The sequence below is a fragment of the Lottia gigantea genome (assembly GCF_000327385.1).
Source record: "Lottia gigantea unplaced genomic scaffold LOTGIsca_125, whole genome shotgun sequence".
NCBI classification, from domain to species: Eukaryota; Metazoa; Mollusca; class Gastropoda; family Lottiidae; genus Lottia; species Lottia gigantea.
Genome location: NW_008707332.1, coordinates 536,776 through 554,661, shown reverse-complemented (window position 1 = coordinate 554,661; position 17,886 = coordinate 536,776). Strand labels below are relative to the sequence as shown.

Below are 17,886 nucleotides of genomic sequence, written 5' to 3'. Positions count from 1 at the left end.
TTCAAATGATCCATATTTTTGACTTAAAATTGTTTCTTAGAGAGACGCTCTCTGTAAGATTACACATTCCTATTACAGATTTTTTCATTTGTTGGCATTTCCATCATCTTAAAATCTGAGACTCACAGTTCTATTTTGAAGTTATTATCTCCTCCCATACAAAATTAATTGCTGAAATGCGAATATGTCATGTTCAACACCTTTCACACACCGAGAAGAGAATGTTAACACTATTATTGTTATCGTAAAGCTGGCACCTACTTCCCTATCTTTTATTGTGAATATAGCGAAGAAATGATTAGTCTACCTGGATTAGATGCTCTGCAGTAACACTAATAAAAAAACTAGTGTTACTGATGAGTAGTTATGGTACTATATAATCAAATATACATTTTGTAGTTATATTATTATTATATGAAAATTCAGATACCTTTTGTAGCTATATTACATTTATGAAAATTCAGATACCCTTTGTAGTTAAATTATATAACTTATGAAATTCAGATACGTATTGTAGTTAAATTATAAATATGAAAATTCAGATACCTTGTATTTATGAAAATTCAGATATGGTACCTGTGATTAATGCCTAATTAATATCTGTTTGTTTTTTTTAGGAGTTTGAAGATGCCTTTGATAAGATTCATATGTAAGTAATATGAATTTTTTTTTTACGGATGTTTGAAGATTCTGCAGTTGAAGGGTTGTGTTAAAAATTGTTAGTAGGAAAAAATAAGGAGTCATACAGTATCCAGAGTACTAATCTTAAATCATAGCCTTTCAAAGCCATTATTTATAACCTTATCAAGGGCTAGATTGTAAAGACTCATACCACTTTTGATAAAGCGAGATGAAGAATATGATGTATAAGCTTAATGAATTTTAAGGTTGTTTATTTACAGTTCTAGTGATATGGATCTACAAACCTCCATTGATGAAACTGGTATAGCACTCAAATTGTTTCTAAATAATAAATTTTCGGATGCAAAAGAGAGAATGGAACCACAGTAAGTTGACAATTTTTTTTTTATTTTACTAACTGTCTGCAATCATATACCAATTATATACTCTTTGGGCATATTTGGAGACAATCCTGTTCATAAGTCCTGTTTATAAAAGCAAAATATAATTTATGCCTTATTTTTTTTCTGTAGTTCATTGAAAAGTATGTATCCAGCATTGGGTTATAGTACGATATTGTACCTTCAAGCTGTTATGACATTCGATATGGTAAGTTGTCAATTAAAATATATAGATATGTTTCAACAGTGTATGTATGAAGATGCCAAACTGGATAGCATGTTCGTTATAAAATGTCTGTCATTAATAATATTTGTTCAGACCTAGTTCAGTTATAATGTTTCTTTTGAAAAGAAGATGCATTGTCAGTGCCTGAAATGGAAGTTTTTCAAAGACAAGTTGTAATTATTTGTTCAAAATAAAAGGTCTTGGCCACTGCCCTACTATCCTACTATCCTACTAAAATTCACAGTCAAGTCAATTTATTAATAAAGATGACAAGAAAAAACCATTGGTGTTCCATTGATTATTTAAGTCACAAAACTTATTAAGGGGAATTCTTCGATTTGATCAAAACACGGCTATCTGAAGTTTCAATAATATTACTACAAAATGCTGATATAGTAAGTTAGTAGCTCAACGCGAACCACTACCTCACAACATTGTTTTTTGCATAGTTTCGTTATATCACATTATTGAAACTTCATATACTTGTGATCAAAAGAATCAATTTGCCATTTCATAAGAGTGATCTGAATAGCTCTTCACTTTCCTTGATTTTAGCTTCTTGACACATTTTCAAATTGATGGTATATGTTATATTTAGTGTTAACTATTTTGTAGAATGATATAGAATCAGCAATTAAGATCATAAAAAGGTCTGTTGCTGTTTGTAATACCTATAGAAGAAAAACAACAGTAATGGGTTCATTCAGGAAGACCTTGACTAGAGTCAGTTATAATGATCTTACAGAAGGTAATATAACTAATGATTAATATGTAATCTGGATGACAGTAGAAAATCCCCTGATCTGCTTATAATGTATAATATATTTTATATGAAAGGTGTTATGTAAAGTGGTATAAAAAAAACAGCTTGATTATTTCATAGGTTTTATTAAATGAAACTAAATGAAATAATGTGAGGCAACTACTCTTTTGTTATTTTCCAAATTTTGTGATATCTTTATGAGATTATTGTCCAATCCAAACCATGGGATGCTTTTTCTATTACACCCCCTCCAACTTAGCATCACTGTTGTGAGTGGAACCAAACCCTAGATAAGCAAGCCAACTCATTGAGCCATCCATGCTCTTCTCAATGTTATTAAGTATTTCAAATACAAAATATATTATACTAGATTCTGTATTATATCTTATTTTAGATGAAATCCATGCAGAATTATGTTATGCAGAATGTTTATTATTAAGAGCATTACTAACTTTCATACAGGATGAAAACTTGATCAGTTTTGTAAAGGGTGGTTTAAAGATTCGAGAATGTTATAAAATATACAAGTAAGGATTTTATACTTTTTTCTTTTAATAAAATGTTTCTTACCTCCTTTTGTTGATAGTTTTGTTAGTTTATTTACAAATGATTAGAATTTCACATTCAAATAAACAAACAAAGACTTCTTTAATGCCAAAGAGCATTCATTTCGTTTGCAATAAGGTGCATAAAGATAGAATTTACAAAGAATAAAATGAAATTGGTCTTAATATACTCCATCTTGTTCTGACCTCTGCATAACTGTGTATCTAATAATACAGTATTTTCACTGTTAAAATAGTGCTCAATGCATCAGTTGTAGAATGATATAATAATAACTCTGTATCTCTATTAAAAGATTATTATTTTTTGTAGAGAGTGTAATAAAATTTTAAAATCTAGAAAATGGACAGATGAACAGCATAGAATACATTTTGAAAGTGGTGTAAAAATGGGGGTTGGTGCCTTTAACTTGGTAAGATATTTTTCATATTTTGATATTTTTTTGGGTCGACCATTATTTCTCAATAACAAATTATAATGAATTTTCCTACATATATACATAATATACTTTCAGATGATCTCTCTATTACCTGGTAAAGTCATGAAACTATTAGAATTTGTTGGTTTTTCTGGAAATAAGGTATGTTTATTGAATTGCATGATGAAATGGATTGTTGGATAACAACATTGAATTAGATATGGATTGCTAAAATTGTATATCCCTATATGGCTGTGGATAATAGCTTAGATTTGTATGACTCAACATTAGAATACTTGCCAACTCAACCTAGGAGAATTTGAAGAGTTGAATTTTACTTTTGGCTTCTTGTGTGTTTCGTGTACAATTTTCTAGTGTTATGTATATAATGTCAAAGGTTCTTAATGGAGATGTTCAATTGCATAACTGAATGTAATTCAATGTTTTTTTTTTTAATTTTTTTTCAGCAACTAGGTTTGGCTGAGTTAGAAAATGGAAGCAAAATGACAACAAGTTTAAGAGGACCATTATGTTCCATTGTACTAGTAGCCTACCATACTGTTGTTACATATGTCTTAGGTTTGTCATTAAACTTTACTAAATCATTGTCAACTTAATGTGTGTTTTTCTCTGATTGTTAGTTAATGATGTTTTTGAACAAAAGATGTAGCCCAGATATTTACTTTCCCAGCTAATAGCAGCTGATAGAGAGAATATATCAAGAGTCTAAATTTCCAGTTTTCAATGCCAGTTATTACTGATGATGCCATATTGGCTTGTAATTCCTTCATGCTCAGTGCTCAATTCCAAGCTTCAATTCCTTTGGATGTTTCAACCTAGTTTCCCCCTGTCAGTGATGTGATGTAGAGGGGCTGACATGTAAAAAGCATCTAGTAGTTTAAAGCTTCATTTGCCTGCGATAGGCATTGCACATTAACAATCTGTTGACCGTAGGGTAAAGCCACGACCTGGTAAGATTTTCCTCATTGCACACTACATAGACGAGTCATCTAACCTGGATTGAAATAGGTTTTTGCTATATAACACTATATTATTATATTGCAGGTTTAGGTGATGGTGATATAGAATTAGCTTCTGATTGAAATAGGTTTTTGCTATATAACACTATATTATTATATTGCAGGTTTAGGTGATGGTGATATAGAATTAGCATCTGATTGAAATAGGTTATTGCTATATAACACTATATTATTATATTGCAGGTTTAGGTGATGGTGATATAGAATTAGCTTCTGATTGAAATAGGTTTTTGCTATATAACACTATATTATTATATTTCAGGTTTAGATGATGGTGATATAGAATTAGCATCTGATTGAAATAGGTTATTGCTATATAAGACTATATTATTATATTGCAGGTTTAGGTGATGGTGATATAGAATTAGCATCTGATTGAAATAGGTTATTGCTATATAACACTATATTATTATATTGCAGGTTTAGGTGATGGTGATATAGAATTAGCATCTGATTGAAATAGGTTATTGCTATATAACACTATATTATAAAATTGCAGGTTTAGGTGATGGTGATATAGAATTAGCATCTGATTGAAATAGGTTATTGCTATATAACACTATATTATTATATTGCAGGTTTAGGTGATGGTGATATAGAATTAGCATCTGAAGTATTAAAATCTTGTCTTGTTAAATATCCTAAGGTAAATAAAGATTATCATTAATAAATCCAACTTATTAGTTCATTAAAAGTTGGGACTCTACATAAATAGAAAACTGGCTTAAACAGGTTGCAACATTGTATTCAGTCCATCGTAAAACTCACTATGAAGCTCTGTGATAAGATATCACTTTGTTTTTCATGAAACTAGGTAAAAGTTTTTCTTAAATATTTAGCCAACCACATGGGGAAATAGATTAGTGATACAGTATCTCTAATCTGTCTTGTTTTTTTGATGAGCTTTGTTTGTTTTTTATTTTATAGGGAGCTTTATTTTTATTTTTCGCTGGTCGAATACAAGAAGTCAAAGGAAATATTGATGAGGTAAAAAAATTGTCATGTTTTTGTTTTTTTCAATCCAGCTGAAACAATGAAATTTTGACAACAACTTTCATTGCGTTGATATTGCCTCATGACATATTACTGTCAGGGAATAGAGAGATTTAGCCATCTACACCTATATTTAATTTGTTGTGGCTTTTTACGTCATAAAGAGTGATTTGTTTCGATTTGGCTGAAATTTTACTAGCAAGATAGCAGCGTTTTGATTGGATAATATTTAGCTATGAATACGTAATTTATCTCACTTGTATTACCATACTGTGACTTATTGTGAGGAAGTATGAAGAAGTATGGGGTGTGGTTTGGACACGATGCTTGTTCAGGTGAAGATGCACTCAATATCTTTAATATTTTGTAGGCTGTGAGTAAATTTGAAGAGTCCATTGATTCACAGTCAGAATGGAGACAATTTCATCATTTATGTTTCTGGGAATTGATGTGGTGTCATTGGTATGCATTGTTTTTTTTCTTCTTACAAATATGAAATATTCTTGTCTAAGAAAGGAAGAATTATGAGAAAAAATGCATTTTCTATTCTTATGTTATCATTTCTTAGAGGGTCAGAAGTGTCTGCAGCATGTATGGATGGAAGGGGTTTAAAGTTGACACCTGACCAGCTCTCACAAACACCGATCCGGGCATCAGATTTATTGTTGTCATAATCAAATTCAAAAGGAAAGAAGCTTTACAAAGTCTTTTCAAGTTTGTACATATTGACTATTTGTGTGTATTGTAATTTTAGTTTTAAGTCAGACTGGTTGTTAGCTATGAAATATGCTGAGAAATTATGTCATGAAAGTAGATGGAGTAAGGCTACCTATACATATCAGAAAGCTTCCTTCTTACTCATGTGTGATGACCAGTCAGAAGATACCAAAGCTCATGTAACATATCTGTATGGGTAGGTTGATATATCTCATATCACAGACTATGTTAGCAGACCCAAACATCTGTCTCTATTCCAGCTATTTGGACAGATGTGACTGGTGTAAATACAGAAAAAAACAGGCCCTGTTAAATGGGGACTGTCCAAATCTCCACAGATGCGCAAGAGTTTTAAATCTATTTAGATACCTGGGATATGCAAAACCCAGGTATATTTGGAAAGATGAATATTTTTGTAGTTCAATCATACCATTGTATATCACCCAGCTCTATTCAAGACTATATTTATTGTATATTGTTTTTCATAGCGCTGTTCCAAATTTAAAACAGAAAATTGCTGGAAAATCATTACCTTTTGAGAAATTTGCTGTTGGAAAAACATTAAGATATACTGAACAGAATGATTATCTTACTCTTCCTGCCTTTGTAAGTATTGATTTGATTATAAATAAACCATCAATTCTTTAGAGAGCAAAAAAATACAGTTTCATTTATTCCTGAAACAAGTTGACATTTGTGCTGGTCTCCAGGCCGCTTATTCTCGAAATGATCTTAGTGCTAGGATGCCCTAAGGCCTTAACATCTAACACTGTTTCTAGGGCATCCTAGCGCTAGGATTGTTACGAGAATACGTGGCCTGGTCATATTCGAAAAATACATTCAAATCTAAAACCTGTTTGAGACAACATATATATTAACCAGCAATTTAAGATTTTAAGTATATTTATATATAGTATTAAAGAATATTTATAATATTATTATCTATTTTAATTTGTAGGAATTGATATATGTATGGAATGGTTTTAATATAATTGGTCAAAAGATGCATTTAATAGATCCAATATTAACAATTATAGAACAAACTATTAATGAAATTCAAACCAACAAAGGTAAGAACTGAACTATTGTATTCCCCCATGTCAGTGATGCATGTTGGAGGGGATGACATGGAAAAAGTGTCAACGTATGGTTGATACAGGAAACTGAAGCTGTGCACATTAAAATTTGCCTCATTGTACACTTTGAATATGGCTAATCTTTGTCTAACTAAAGGCTCAACATACTTCCTATGGCATACAAATTATATTTACATTATCAATTTTTTTTTTTCAGATAAATATTTATATTTTTATGATGATTATTCTCTAGCTTTGTTGTTAAAAGGGGTTTGTTTGTTTCATAGAAAGCAATATTTCCAAGCTAATCAATGTTTTACTGAAGTCATTTCATAGTAAGTATATTTCAAACATAGTAATATCAATCATTCTTTCAACAGTCTTATTATTGTACAGTTTCAAAATTTCAAAGTAATAATTTCAATGGTTTAAAGATGAGTTTCCTTATTTTTTAGTGTCAAATTAAGCAAACTATTTGATTAATTGGTGTTTCAAATGAATTATCATGTATTCTTAATCATATCATTATGTTCTTATTGCATATAATTAAGAGTTTTAACCAATCATAAATGTCCATGTATGTACATTCTGGATAAACAAAAGAAGACTTTTTGACCTTTCTTGATTGGTCACTTGAATTCTGGGTAAATTTATTCATTTTTATTTTGATTTTTTTCAGTGAAAAGAATATTAAACATGATTTTTATCTTGTACCTTATGCAATAGTTGAGATGGCTAGAATATGTTTAAATCAAGATGAAATTGCAGAAACTAAAGCATTACTAGAGAAAACCAAGTAAGAATTAATCTTCAATTTTTTCACTTATTTACAACCAGTCGGTCTTTTAGGAAATATATTCTGCTAAACAACAGATCAATAAAGCCGAAATAATACCTGTAGATCTATTTTGTTGTTCTTTTTTTTCTTTCTAGTAGTTGAATTGTAAATTAAGTAGATATTGGAGGGACAAGCCGTTTATTCCTTTAAAGGGATTGTAAAGAGATTTTCGAAATTTTTTATCAGTATTGGGGACACGTAAGACGTAAGGTTCCTGCAATTCCCCGATACATATGATAAAATTATAAAACCTCTTTAATATCCCTTTAAGATATATTCTATCAAAGCTGTATACTTTAATCAATAATGTATTTCTTGCAGGAAAAATTACAAAGGTTATCAGCTTGAATCCAGACTACATTTTAGAATTCATGCTATAAAACTACAGATACATAGTCGAGACGATACCACTTCACAACCATGTACTCCATCAACAGAAAACTTACCTTCTTTTGATAACTCTACATAAAGATGATCTCCTTTTTCCTCTTGTGCAGAACAAAACAGGCAATATATATATTTTCCTTTTTCTTTTTCTTAGCATTTTACAATTTAAAAGTGTTCTTTCTTTGAGTTATAGCCTATATTGGGTCTGTTTTGATCAAAATTGCTGGGTCGGTTTCATCTATTACCTTTCTATTTCATTAATTGTATAATGATTTTAATATTATGTATATTGGTGACAATTTCTTATATTGTATTATTTTAAAATATTGTCTTTAGACAGTATATATCTGAAGGCCGGTTTATACTTTGCTAAGCCAAGCATATCAATATATATGCCCATAGCTTCATATCGATACTAGTATGCATAGCAGAGTAAACCGGCAACAGACTACTATTGGTGATTAGATCACCTGTTGATCACCTGTTGAGATCCCTATTTTTGGCCAGAGAAGTATTGCATGAATTCTTTTTTTATTATTTGCTATACGATTCAAAATGGATGAAACATTCATTGAAAATTTATGACATTCAAGCTTGTCAATATTTTTTTTTAAATTTGAAATTCTTGACAAAATCATGTGGAATTGGTTCTTGAAGTGACAACAGTCACATTGTTGAATTTCAATAGAACCCAATGACTGATTTTGATTTTGAAAAGTGACATGAATGGCTAAAATCAACTTTATTGTGTGGAAAAGTGAATATTAACAACTACATTTATATTAAAACATAGTGGCTGGTGTTTCCAATACTTTTACTAGAAAATATAATAAGTAATAATATAAAATTATGTTTTGATATATATATATTATTTCTTTAATTATAAGTTACACCATATTTCAAGAATTTTCTTATTTATTTCTTAGTATTAGTAAACTTTAATTCTTCCAACTCATTTAATCAAAACTAGTTATATAATTATACTCTTTCTTGATCACTCTGATCTTTTTTTTTGTACTTTTTCTATGTGTCGTGTTTAGAGGATACTTGAGTGTATGAGTATAAACTATATATTTATGCATTTAAACATCTCTTCCAATCAAATTAAGTATTCTAGTTTGTTTTTTTAATGCTTTAGATCTCATTCTTAATGTATTATTGACTATCATGAAAAGTGTTATTTTTAATTAACATACGAATGCAAAACAACATTTTGCAGTGCATGAATTATTTTGTATTGAAGTCAAGCTAAAAAACTGATCTGTACATGACATTTTAAAAACCTATTTGAAAACCATTGAGTTAACTAATCAAGTAGATAGTCATGTATTAACTAAAAACCATGATGTTGAAAACATTATTAGATTGGTGGAATATCTGTTAAACCTAAATTTAGAGCAGTTACCAAAAAACAGTTTAATCATTACTGGAATTTGAATTTGCTTATCATTCCACAGGCCAAAATGGAGGTGTTCATTCATCAAAACAGCGGTTTTAACATAAAATAGAGTAAGGAGTATTGAATGACTGCTCAACAATTTGAAAGAATATATATTTCAATAACAATGTCATAGCAAAAACATTTTGGAATCACCATTCCCTTCATACACGGAGCACTGGACTATTCTGGAATAGTTACTTCTGTACATCACATTTGTAGAAATTTTTTATTTAAAAATAAAGTAGAATTTCAACAGGCAACTGGTATTACTCAGAAGTAGAGTCTATCCATAGCTCTAAAAGACATTCATGAAATCTAATAAATTATCTGTCATATTGATTGAGAAAATCACATGAATAAAATTGTTAGAATAGGCCTTTGATGTATATGTTATAATTAAATGTGTGATTTTTTGATCTTGACTTTCTATTACTATAATATTTATAATTAAGTTTGTTAATTCGGATGAGACCTACTCTTAAACTAGTCCAAGTTGAGTTTTGAAAGTATCATTTGTGATGTTAATTGTGTGTGAAGATTGATAATTTGAAATTGTCAAATGTGATCACAGATATATAGGGTCATTAGACCTGGCCACTAAATACATTTTATTATAGATGATATTCACATAAGCAATAAATAATGGATCTCTTGTAGTTATGGTGATGTAAGTAAATGGAAAGTGTGTCAAACTGAATGAGCTGTGCTTGTTGGTTCCTACCATTTAGATTCCACAGTGTTTGATATTGTTACAAGAGAAAAAAGCAAGATATTTCTGTTACAAAGGGATTGACTTGCACCATGTTAATTTTCTGTCAGATGTCTGTAATTTTTTAACAACTTTTGCGATAGTGATCTCATATGGGGTTTACCATTTTAATAATTGCAGGAACCACAGACATCCGACAGCAAATTAGAATGAAGCAAATATAAGGCATATGGACCTGATACACATAAAAATTTAGAAAACTTGTTTACAATACCTTTAAGTATTTTTCTACCTCAAGAAAATAGATTCAACGACATAAGAAATCTATGATGAATCCAAAATTCCATACATCTTCATACTTTCAAGGCTTGTCATGTTTCATGCAATTTATACTGTGATCATTGATATGAAAACTTGTCTGATGCTTGTAGTATATGATTTTGTCAATAATTTATATAGGTATATAGAACTGATTGTTATTTGTTAGTTGATATTTCACTATTTGTCATTACAGGCATATAAATATCTTTGCTAACATCTGGGTTTTCAGATCATTAACATTATTATAAGTCCATTTCAACTTCAGGTAGAAACAAAAAAACCACAATATCATTCTTGCCTATATAGTTCAATTGCGATTTGCTGTACCTTAAAGGAAAAGGGGTTTTCTCAATTTTGCATGTGTGTCTGTGACACTGATATCATTAATTTGCAGCATATTTCACAATTAGTGACATCACCAAACCATTTTGTGGAATTGCAGGAACCAGGAACCACAGATGTCTGATTAAAAATTGGAATGGTGCAAATTGATGCTATCAGTGTCCCCAATAAACTTAAAAAGTTTAGAAAACCTCTTTACAATCTCTTTAAGATATAGAAGATTTCTTGTTTGTTGTTAAGTTTTGAATCATTCGCTGATGTTCAAAAATAGTTTTCTATATTACTCAGAATATTATTTTGGATATAAATAGAAGGTATATTTCACAATATTACAAATGATTCCAACTATGATTTATCTAGATACAGAAAAGCAATCAAAAAAGACTTGCAATTTAGTATATCCATTCAGCAGTATTGTTATGTTGAATAATTGTATCAATGATATCTTTAATTATAACTAATTATTTATTAATTATAACTTTATTCTGTGATATTTATTGTTGTTAAATTATTGTTTATTTTGTTGATTTGTAAATATTCTATTTATATCATTACTTTCACATTCTAGATGTAATTATGATCAGTAATTAGTATTAGAATTAGCTAGTCAATCAAACTTGTTGATTTGTTGCATTTGCTCAAATTTTTTTTAGTTTTTAGAGGTTTGGTCATTGAACTAGTTTTGAGCCCACATCACTATGTTATATTGTTGAACACACTTTATATAAGGATAGATAAGCTCCTATTCCATTTTTTGTGGTAGTGTCAAAATTTATTTCCAAAGCACTGCACTATGCACTAATTGTTATCGATATTCCAAACTTTTTGGCTATGGTCTTATATTTAGATCTCATTTCAGTAAATAGTCCCAAATACAAAAATAAGATAGTTGCTTAAAAAGGCCTTTATGTATAATATTTTTTTGTTATTTAGACTTGTTGATGGATTATGCTTGGTGCCTAGGATTATTCTCTCCACATATTTGGATGTTTTGAATGATAAACATCTTTTCTTTATGGATCTACTTTTATTAAGTCATTCATGATTTGGAATTTGTAGAACTGACATAATTTTGACTCTGCACTTGAGGTTTTCAACTTCTAGTAATATTCCAATGGGTAAAATATCATTATTTAAGTGTTTTATATAATAGAGTCCAAATCTTTATAATAAAATTGACATCTTGGCAGCTTTGTACATGGCCCAGTAAATAATAATATTTATTTATTAGATTATATATTCAAGTGTCATTATGAATCAATCTTTTTTATTCTATATATTATGAATTGTTCTTTAGATTTTAATTCTATGAAATAAAGTTTTTGAATTCTCTGTATGTGGTTATTTTGTTTCCCTTCTGAAATGCTGATTCTTATATATCTTCCGTGGAGTAGATCTTATAATACCCTTTTGATTTTTTTTCGCTGTTGGTCAGAACATGTATTATGTCATCACCAAAGATCAGCTTCTCCAACCACCTAATTTGGTGGTGAATACATTACATCCATTGCGTGTAGTAACTGTTGATAAAGTCTGTTAGATTGTCGCAATGATGTCATTTGCTTGGTAATGTTGAACAAATGGTGATCATGGATTCTTATTTCAGTTGGCCTTTCCAAGTCTATTTAATTATTTGTCCTCATTATTCCAGTTGATCCAGCTAGAATCGATCTTTTCCATATTATCCATACCAATTTTAAAACAATAGATTCAGAAAAGATCGAGCTGGTAGAAAGGATCTTTATGAACAAGTTGCTAAAAAAACTGATTGTTTGTTACTTTCTTTAATAGCTCACGTTTTTCTTGAAACATTTCTGTTGGAAATTGATGCCTATTGCATGTAAATGAAATTGTAATTAATCAATTTTGAAAAACGACTTCATTCCCTCTCATTATATGAATAGCTTTAAGCTAGCAAGTCAGAATACAATAACACTGATAGCACTACAGGGTAGTGACTACTCTAGATATGATTTGATGGTCAGCATAAAACAAAACAATATTTATTTAGATTTTATTAAAAAAGAAAGCCCTCATATAAAATAACAACACAATATAAATAACAATGATTAATAAATAATAAATCTGTCATTATGAGTCTGTAAGCAAGAGATCAGATGTATTACTTGATTCACGACACTAGAAAATCAACCATTTCATCACAATTTGGATGTCCAGTGGCTCAACCACCATAGGGACCTGACTTGTTGAACCATGTCCACAGGGTCCTCATCCCCCAAAAAAATGTACAAAAGTATACAATTATAATCAAACTGAGAAATAATTACAGACTGATTGACTTACACAGGGGTCTCAGAATGCAGGAGAAAAATAAAATGAATGGAGTTTTACATCCTACTTTTCTGCACCATGTAGGCATGACACCGGCATTAGCTTGCACTTTTTTCTATTTTCAACGGTTGAGGGATCTTTAACGTTCACAGCCTGTAGAACACGGGACCTTGGTTTATTGTCCCATGCAAATCAGAATGCAGGAGAGTATATGTTAAAAACAAATTTCCAGGGGGGAGGGGCCCCACCCCAAGCCCAAATGTCCATTTAAGCCACTGTGGATTTCATATTCTTTCTAGGAATCTAGAGCATACCAAAATCATGTTTCACAAATCTGATCCTCTTGGTCAAAATGAAGCCTGTTCCACTATCATTCAACATTATTGTAAATACGTCAGACACAGAATTTATTTACCATATAAACACAATCTGGTGTCATTTTGTTAGTCTTTTACTCATGTTAAATCAGATCTTTTGAAGATTTGATAGTATATTATTTAAATAACAGATAAAGCTGAAACAACCACATTATATTGAAAAACCACATAATAAAGCATGGGTTATTCCATTAAAAAGAAATATCCCACAATGAAAATAATAGTACATTATACTATATTTTCAACACCTACATATTTAGGTCGGATACCTTTGTTTCCTATTGTTCGTAATAACTGAGAGAAGTACTGATTCCACACCTGTTGATTTTTACTGTACAGATTTAAATAAATACCCAATAAGACAATACAGCCTGACCATATATAACTGTAATACAAGAAGATTAGGATTAAGGTTGAAACATTGCTGTTAAGTAGTGTTACGAAAGCACAGGCGTTTTTGTCGACCGATTTTATTTGGTTTTTATTTGCTAGTACGATTTGTGTGCAATTTTGATTGATCAGTGGTCTACAGAAATTTGATATCGGCGATTAAGCAATATGGCTGCATCAGCTGACAAGAGAAGAAAGTCATCTTTTTTGATTATTATTCTTATTATTGTTGAACTTCCACATGCCGCCGCCATCTTTAAAATCTAATTACTTAACCACCTCCCAAGACGATTACCCAATTCACTAATCAGTTAAGGTAAACTCTCTCACAAATGTACCGAGAAGCTCAAACTTCCTGGCTCACAAATGCACAAAATAGCTAATCTATAGCTAACATGAAACATTAAAATATGAACAATGTGAATGTACTTACTTGATAGTAAATGGTTTGGCAAAGAAAATAAAAGATAAGATGATAGTGATAGCTTTACGACATGTTGTTACTGAAATCAAATTATATAGCTTTTCTGTAAGTTAGCTTCATTAGCTCATAAAGTATTACAATGACAAATTTAATTTTCAAACCCTGTCTATGGCAATAGTTCTCTAGTTTTCAGGGTAGGGGGTTGACTTAAATCAGTGAGTTAGATGCTTGGTTGGAGGTAGGCTAAGGTTTAGAATAATAATCAGGTAATTAGAATGGTAAGATTAATTTGACTATACCTGTTACAGCTGTTAGTGCACCAAAACTTTTCACTAAAGTCAGAACAATATTAACTCCTAAATAGCCAGTGATAGAAAATATAACAGCATAACCATATGTCTCTATTGGATACTACAATAATAAAATAGTTTCACTGTTAAAATAGTGCTCAAAACATCAATTATAGAGCGATATAGAAATGGATACTGCCAGAATAAGATAAATTTGTGTTTCTGTATCAAAAAGTAACTTAAAAGATTATGTTGAGAAGCAGCCTTCAGAAATTTTTTTTTATTCTATAAATAGTTAAATGCAGAAATATAAATACAATAATTTAATTGAAATAAAATATTCAGCAGTTTACAAGCTTAATGTAAATTACCTGCTGACAGAACTGAAATGCTGGAAGAAGTTGGCCAGAGACCAGCAGAACTCCTAATATATAGAAAAATCCAATACCATAAGAATATAAAACCTGGAGAAAAAACATAAGAATTAATTCATTTGGGAACAAACTTAAAAGGACATATTTCTTGAGTATCTTCTAATGAAAAAAAAAATTTGTTCAGGTCTAAATGTCAATTTTAATGTTCAATATGGTAAATGTTTATTGAATTGTAGTCTACGAAGATGTTTAATTTTCATATTGAAATCAACATAATGAATATAACCTGTGTTTAACTGAAAAGCTGTCCATCATAAATACCCCTAAGCACACTTCTTTAAACAAACATTCTGAACTTGTCTCAAGTATAACATGACAAACTAGGGATGCAGGTTGGAATAGGTCAGTTGTCTGCACAGCATTAAACTCTGACTAACAACATGTTTCAGGTTCTGTTTACAAATTTCTAATGAAAGCATAACATAAAAATATATCGCTACTGAGTCTGCACACTGACACTCCTGGGTACATACATACTGCAGACTATTGTACGTTGATAAAAAAACAAACAAATTTATACATACTACTTCACAGTTGCTAGCCCCATGTTGTTTTATATTCTTCTCTTGTACATTTCCTATAACTCCATCAGCACATACTGCTAATGATATTAAAACTATACCAAATAGGTTGAATTCAGGATAAACTGTACTATCAGCTAATGTAAATAATATCAATCCCAAACTCATACAAATACATGCTGAAAAATCTATAATGTTGTATTTCTTTCCTGAAATATAAGATAGTATACATATTTTAAATGATATTCAGAAACTTTTGCCAGACAAAATCTAAACAATATCTTGGAATGAAATGAATTGAATAATGATAAGCCATACAAGTTTATGATTAAGCTCAAAGTGCAAAAATCATCATGTATTTTTTAGCCTTAGTTGTAAGAGATTAATATCTAATCCTAATCCTTAACCGTTTACATGTAATGTTATTCTATATATTTTATAGTGCCTTTATATGGGGATAGTTATAATGCTAAAATAGAAATTAAAACCATAAACCATATCTGCAGGGCCATATGCCTTTGTCATGATCTATATTTGACGTACCTTGTATAAGTATTCCACCGATTAAAACAGGTATCAATTTACAACATTTAAATATAACTTGAGTGGCATAGTTTAAATATCCAACAGATGTATTAGAAAGTCCCATGGTGCTAACAGTCAAAAAAGCTAGAAAAAGATACGTTTTTATTGGTATTCTGAAATAAAAACACAAAATAACATATTTTTCATTGGTTGTTTAATCAAAGGGGAAGTATGTTTTATTATCCAAAACATCGTAAATTATACCTGAAAATATTTCTAAAATATATGCTATTTATATTTATGTATTTGCTTGATCAAACTGAGTTTATTTTAAATGGATTAATTGAAAATAGAGTGTACTAAATTGTATGTAAGAACTTAAACTAGTTTTGTTGTTTAGAAAGATTAGAAAGGGTAGTTTTAGACACTGCAAATATTCAGTTTAAAGCATTATGCTAAATCTTTACTTCCAGTATCAGAGCTCTATGTTAAGGTTTGAATTTCAAAAGGATAAAAATCATGCTTACTTTCTTGTTTTGTCCTCTTTCAATTGTAATTCAACAAGCCCAAATAAAACATAATATAAAAATTGTACTAATGTTAAATACATTCCAAATGGACGGAAACCATCAAGGCGAAATATTAATTCCTGAAAGAAAAGAGAAATGATCTTAAATAAGTTGCATCCAAACCAAATGATATTCATGAAACTACTAGTTTTAACTAACTGGTACCACAGAATTCAAGTAAACATATACCAGTAGCAACTTATGCTTCAGGCAAATCTTCACATACACTTAACTGCAATGAATCACATAAGCTTATTCAAATTTGTATTGAATAAACATGAATTTTCTTTTTACAAATCTATGTGTATTAAACCTACTTATTTATAATTCAAATTTTATTGAGACTTTTAAATCAATGATGAAAAAAAGAGTTACCTGCATATAACCATAAATTAAGTAGAAAAAAAATGTGGCAGCAGTTAAAAGAATAAATTGTACACTTCTAGAACTATGAGTCAAATCAAAACACATTAACTGAACATTCGGTCTCTGAATATCATCATTATTCAACGGTAACACTGATATTGATATACTGGAACCATTTTTTTGTCTTAAATTATTATTCATTGTATTAAATCGTGACATTATGGTTGTAACACACTAAGTTGACCTAGAGTATTTTAGGCTTTTATTCCATTTCCATCCGTGAATATTCCACCTGCTGTAATATTGAAAGTCTGTACTCAGTAACCTATAAAGAAATTCAGGAATGGGAAACACAACCTTTGCAGTGAGTTTGTAAATTATATTGGTAATACGAACACCAAGTCCAAAATATTAAAACTCTTTTAACTTTCATCCGCTGGAATTATCCTCAACCTAAAGATAATCGAGACACTGCTACGGACTTGAAAGCCCAATTCATTTGTAGAATAATTGCAAAATGAGATTCAAAAACGATATGGTTGTCAGAAAATAGGGTTGCCAGTTTGACTGGTTAGCTTACAGCTACAAGGCTTCGAATGATCTAATTTGCACACACTTGTTTCGTTATTGATGAACATTTCTGTGTTCCTTAAAGCAATTGTGGGTTCACCTAAGCTTCATCCACGCTTACCTGTTCAATCAATAAAGTTTCCCGTGCATTTAAACTTTTCAAACTTGACAACTCGACCAGAGAGGGTTTGAAAGAACTATGCCAAATCACATTTCCGGTGTGAACTACGTCATCAAAAGTTGTGTGGATTTTCCAAGATGTCAGCTTCCT

General features: G+C 30.1%; 2 protein-coding genes across 2 annotated transcripts; one reads left to right on the top strand and one right to left on the bottom strand.

Moving 5' to 3' along the window:
- Nucleotides 1-912: 912 nt before the first annotated feature.
- Nucleotides 913-8,126, top strand: LOTGIDRAFT_138416 (hypothetical protein; the record flags this gene model as incomplete). Its single annotated transcript, XM_009048613.1, has 16 exons — nt 913-1,007; nt 1,155-1,230; nt 1,864-1,996; nt 2,406-2,538; nt 2,888-2,987; nt 3,090-3,155; nt 3,461-3,572; nt 4,612-4,679; nt 4,961-5,020; nt 5,397-5,488; nt 5,781-5,939; nt 6,232-6,349; nt 6,702-6,813; nt 7,037-7,154; nt 7,499-7,615; nt 7,979-8,126. The coding sequence occupies 16 exons, from the start codon at nt 913-915 to the stop codon at nt 8,124-8,126; spliced, it is 1,707 nt and encodes a 568-aa protein (XP_009046861.1).
- Nucleotides 8,127-13,754: 5,628 nt separating this feature from the next.
- Nucleotides 13,755-17,246, bottom strand: LOTGIDRAFT_138397 (hypothetical protein; the record flags this gene model as incomplete). Its single annotated transcript, XM_009048612.1, has 8 exons — nt 13,755-13,911; nt 14,350-14,419; nt 14,640-14,751; nt 15,002-15,094; nt 15,589-15,794; nt 16,129-16,283; nt 16,638-16,759; nt 17,055-17,246. The coding sequence occupies 8 exons, from the start codon at nt 17,244-17,246 to the stop codon at nt 13,755-13,757; spliced, it is 1,107 nt and encodes a 368-aa protein (XP_009046860.1).
- Nucleotides 17,247-17,886: the final 640 nt, after the last annotated feature.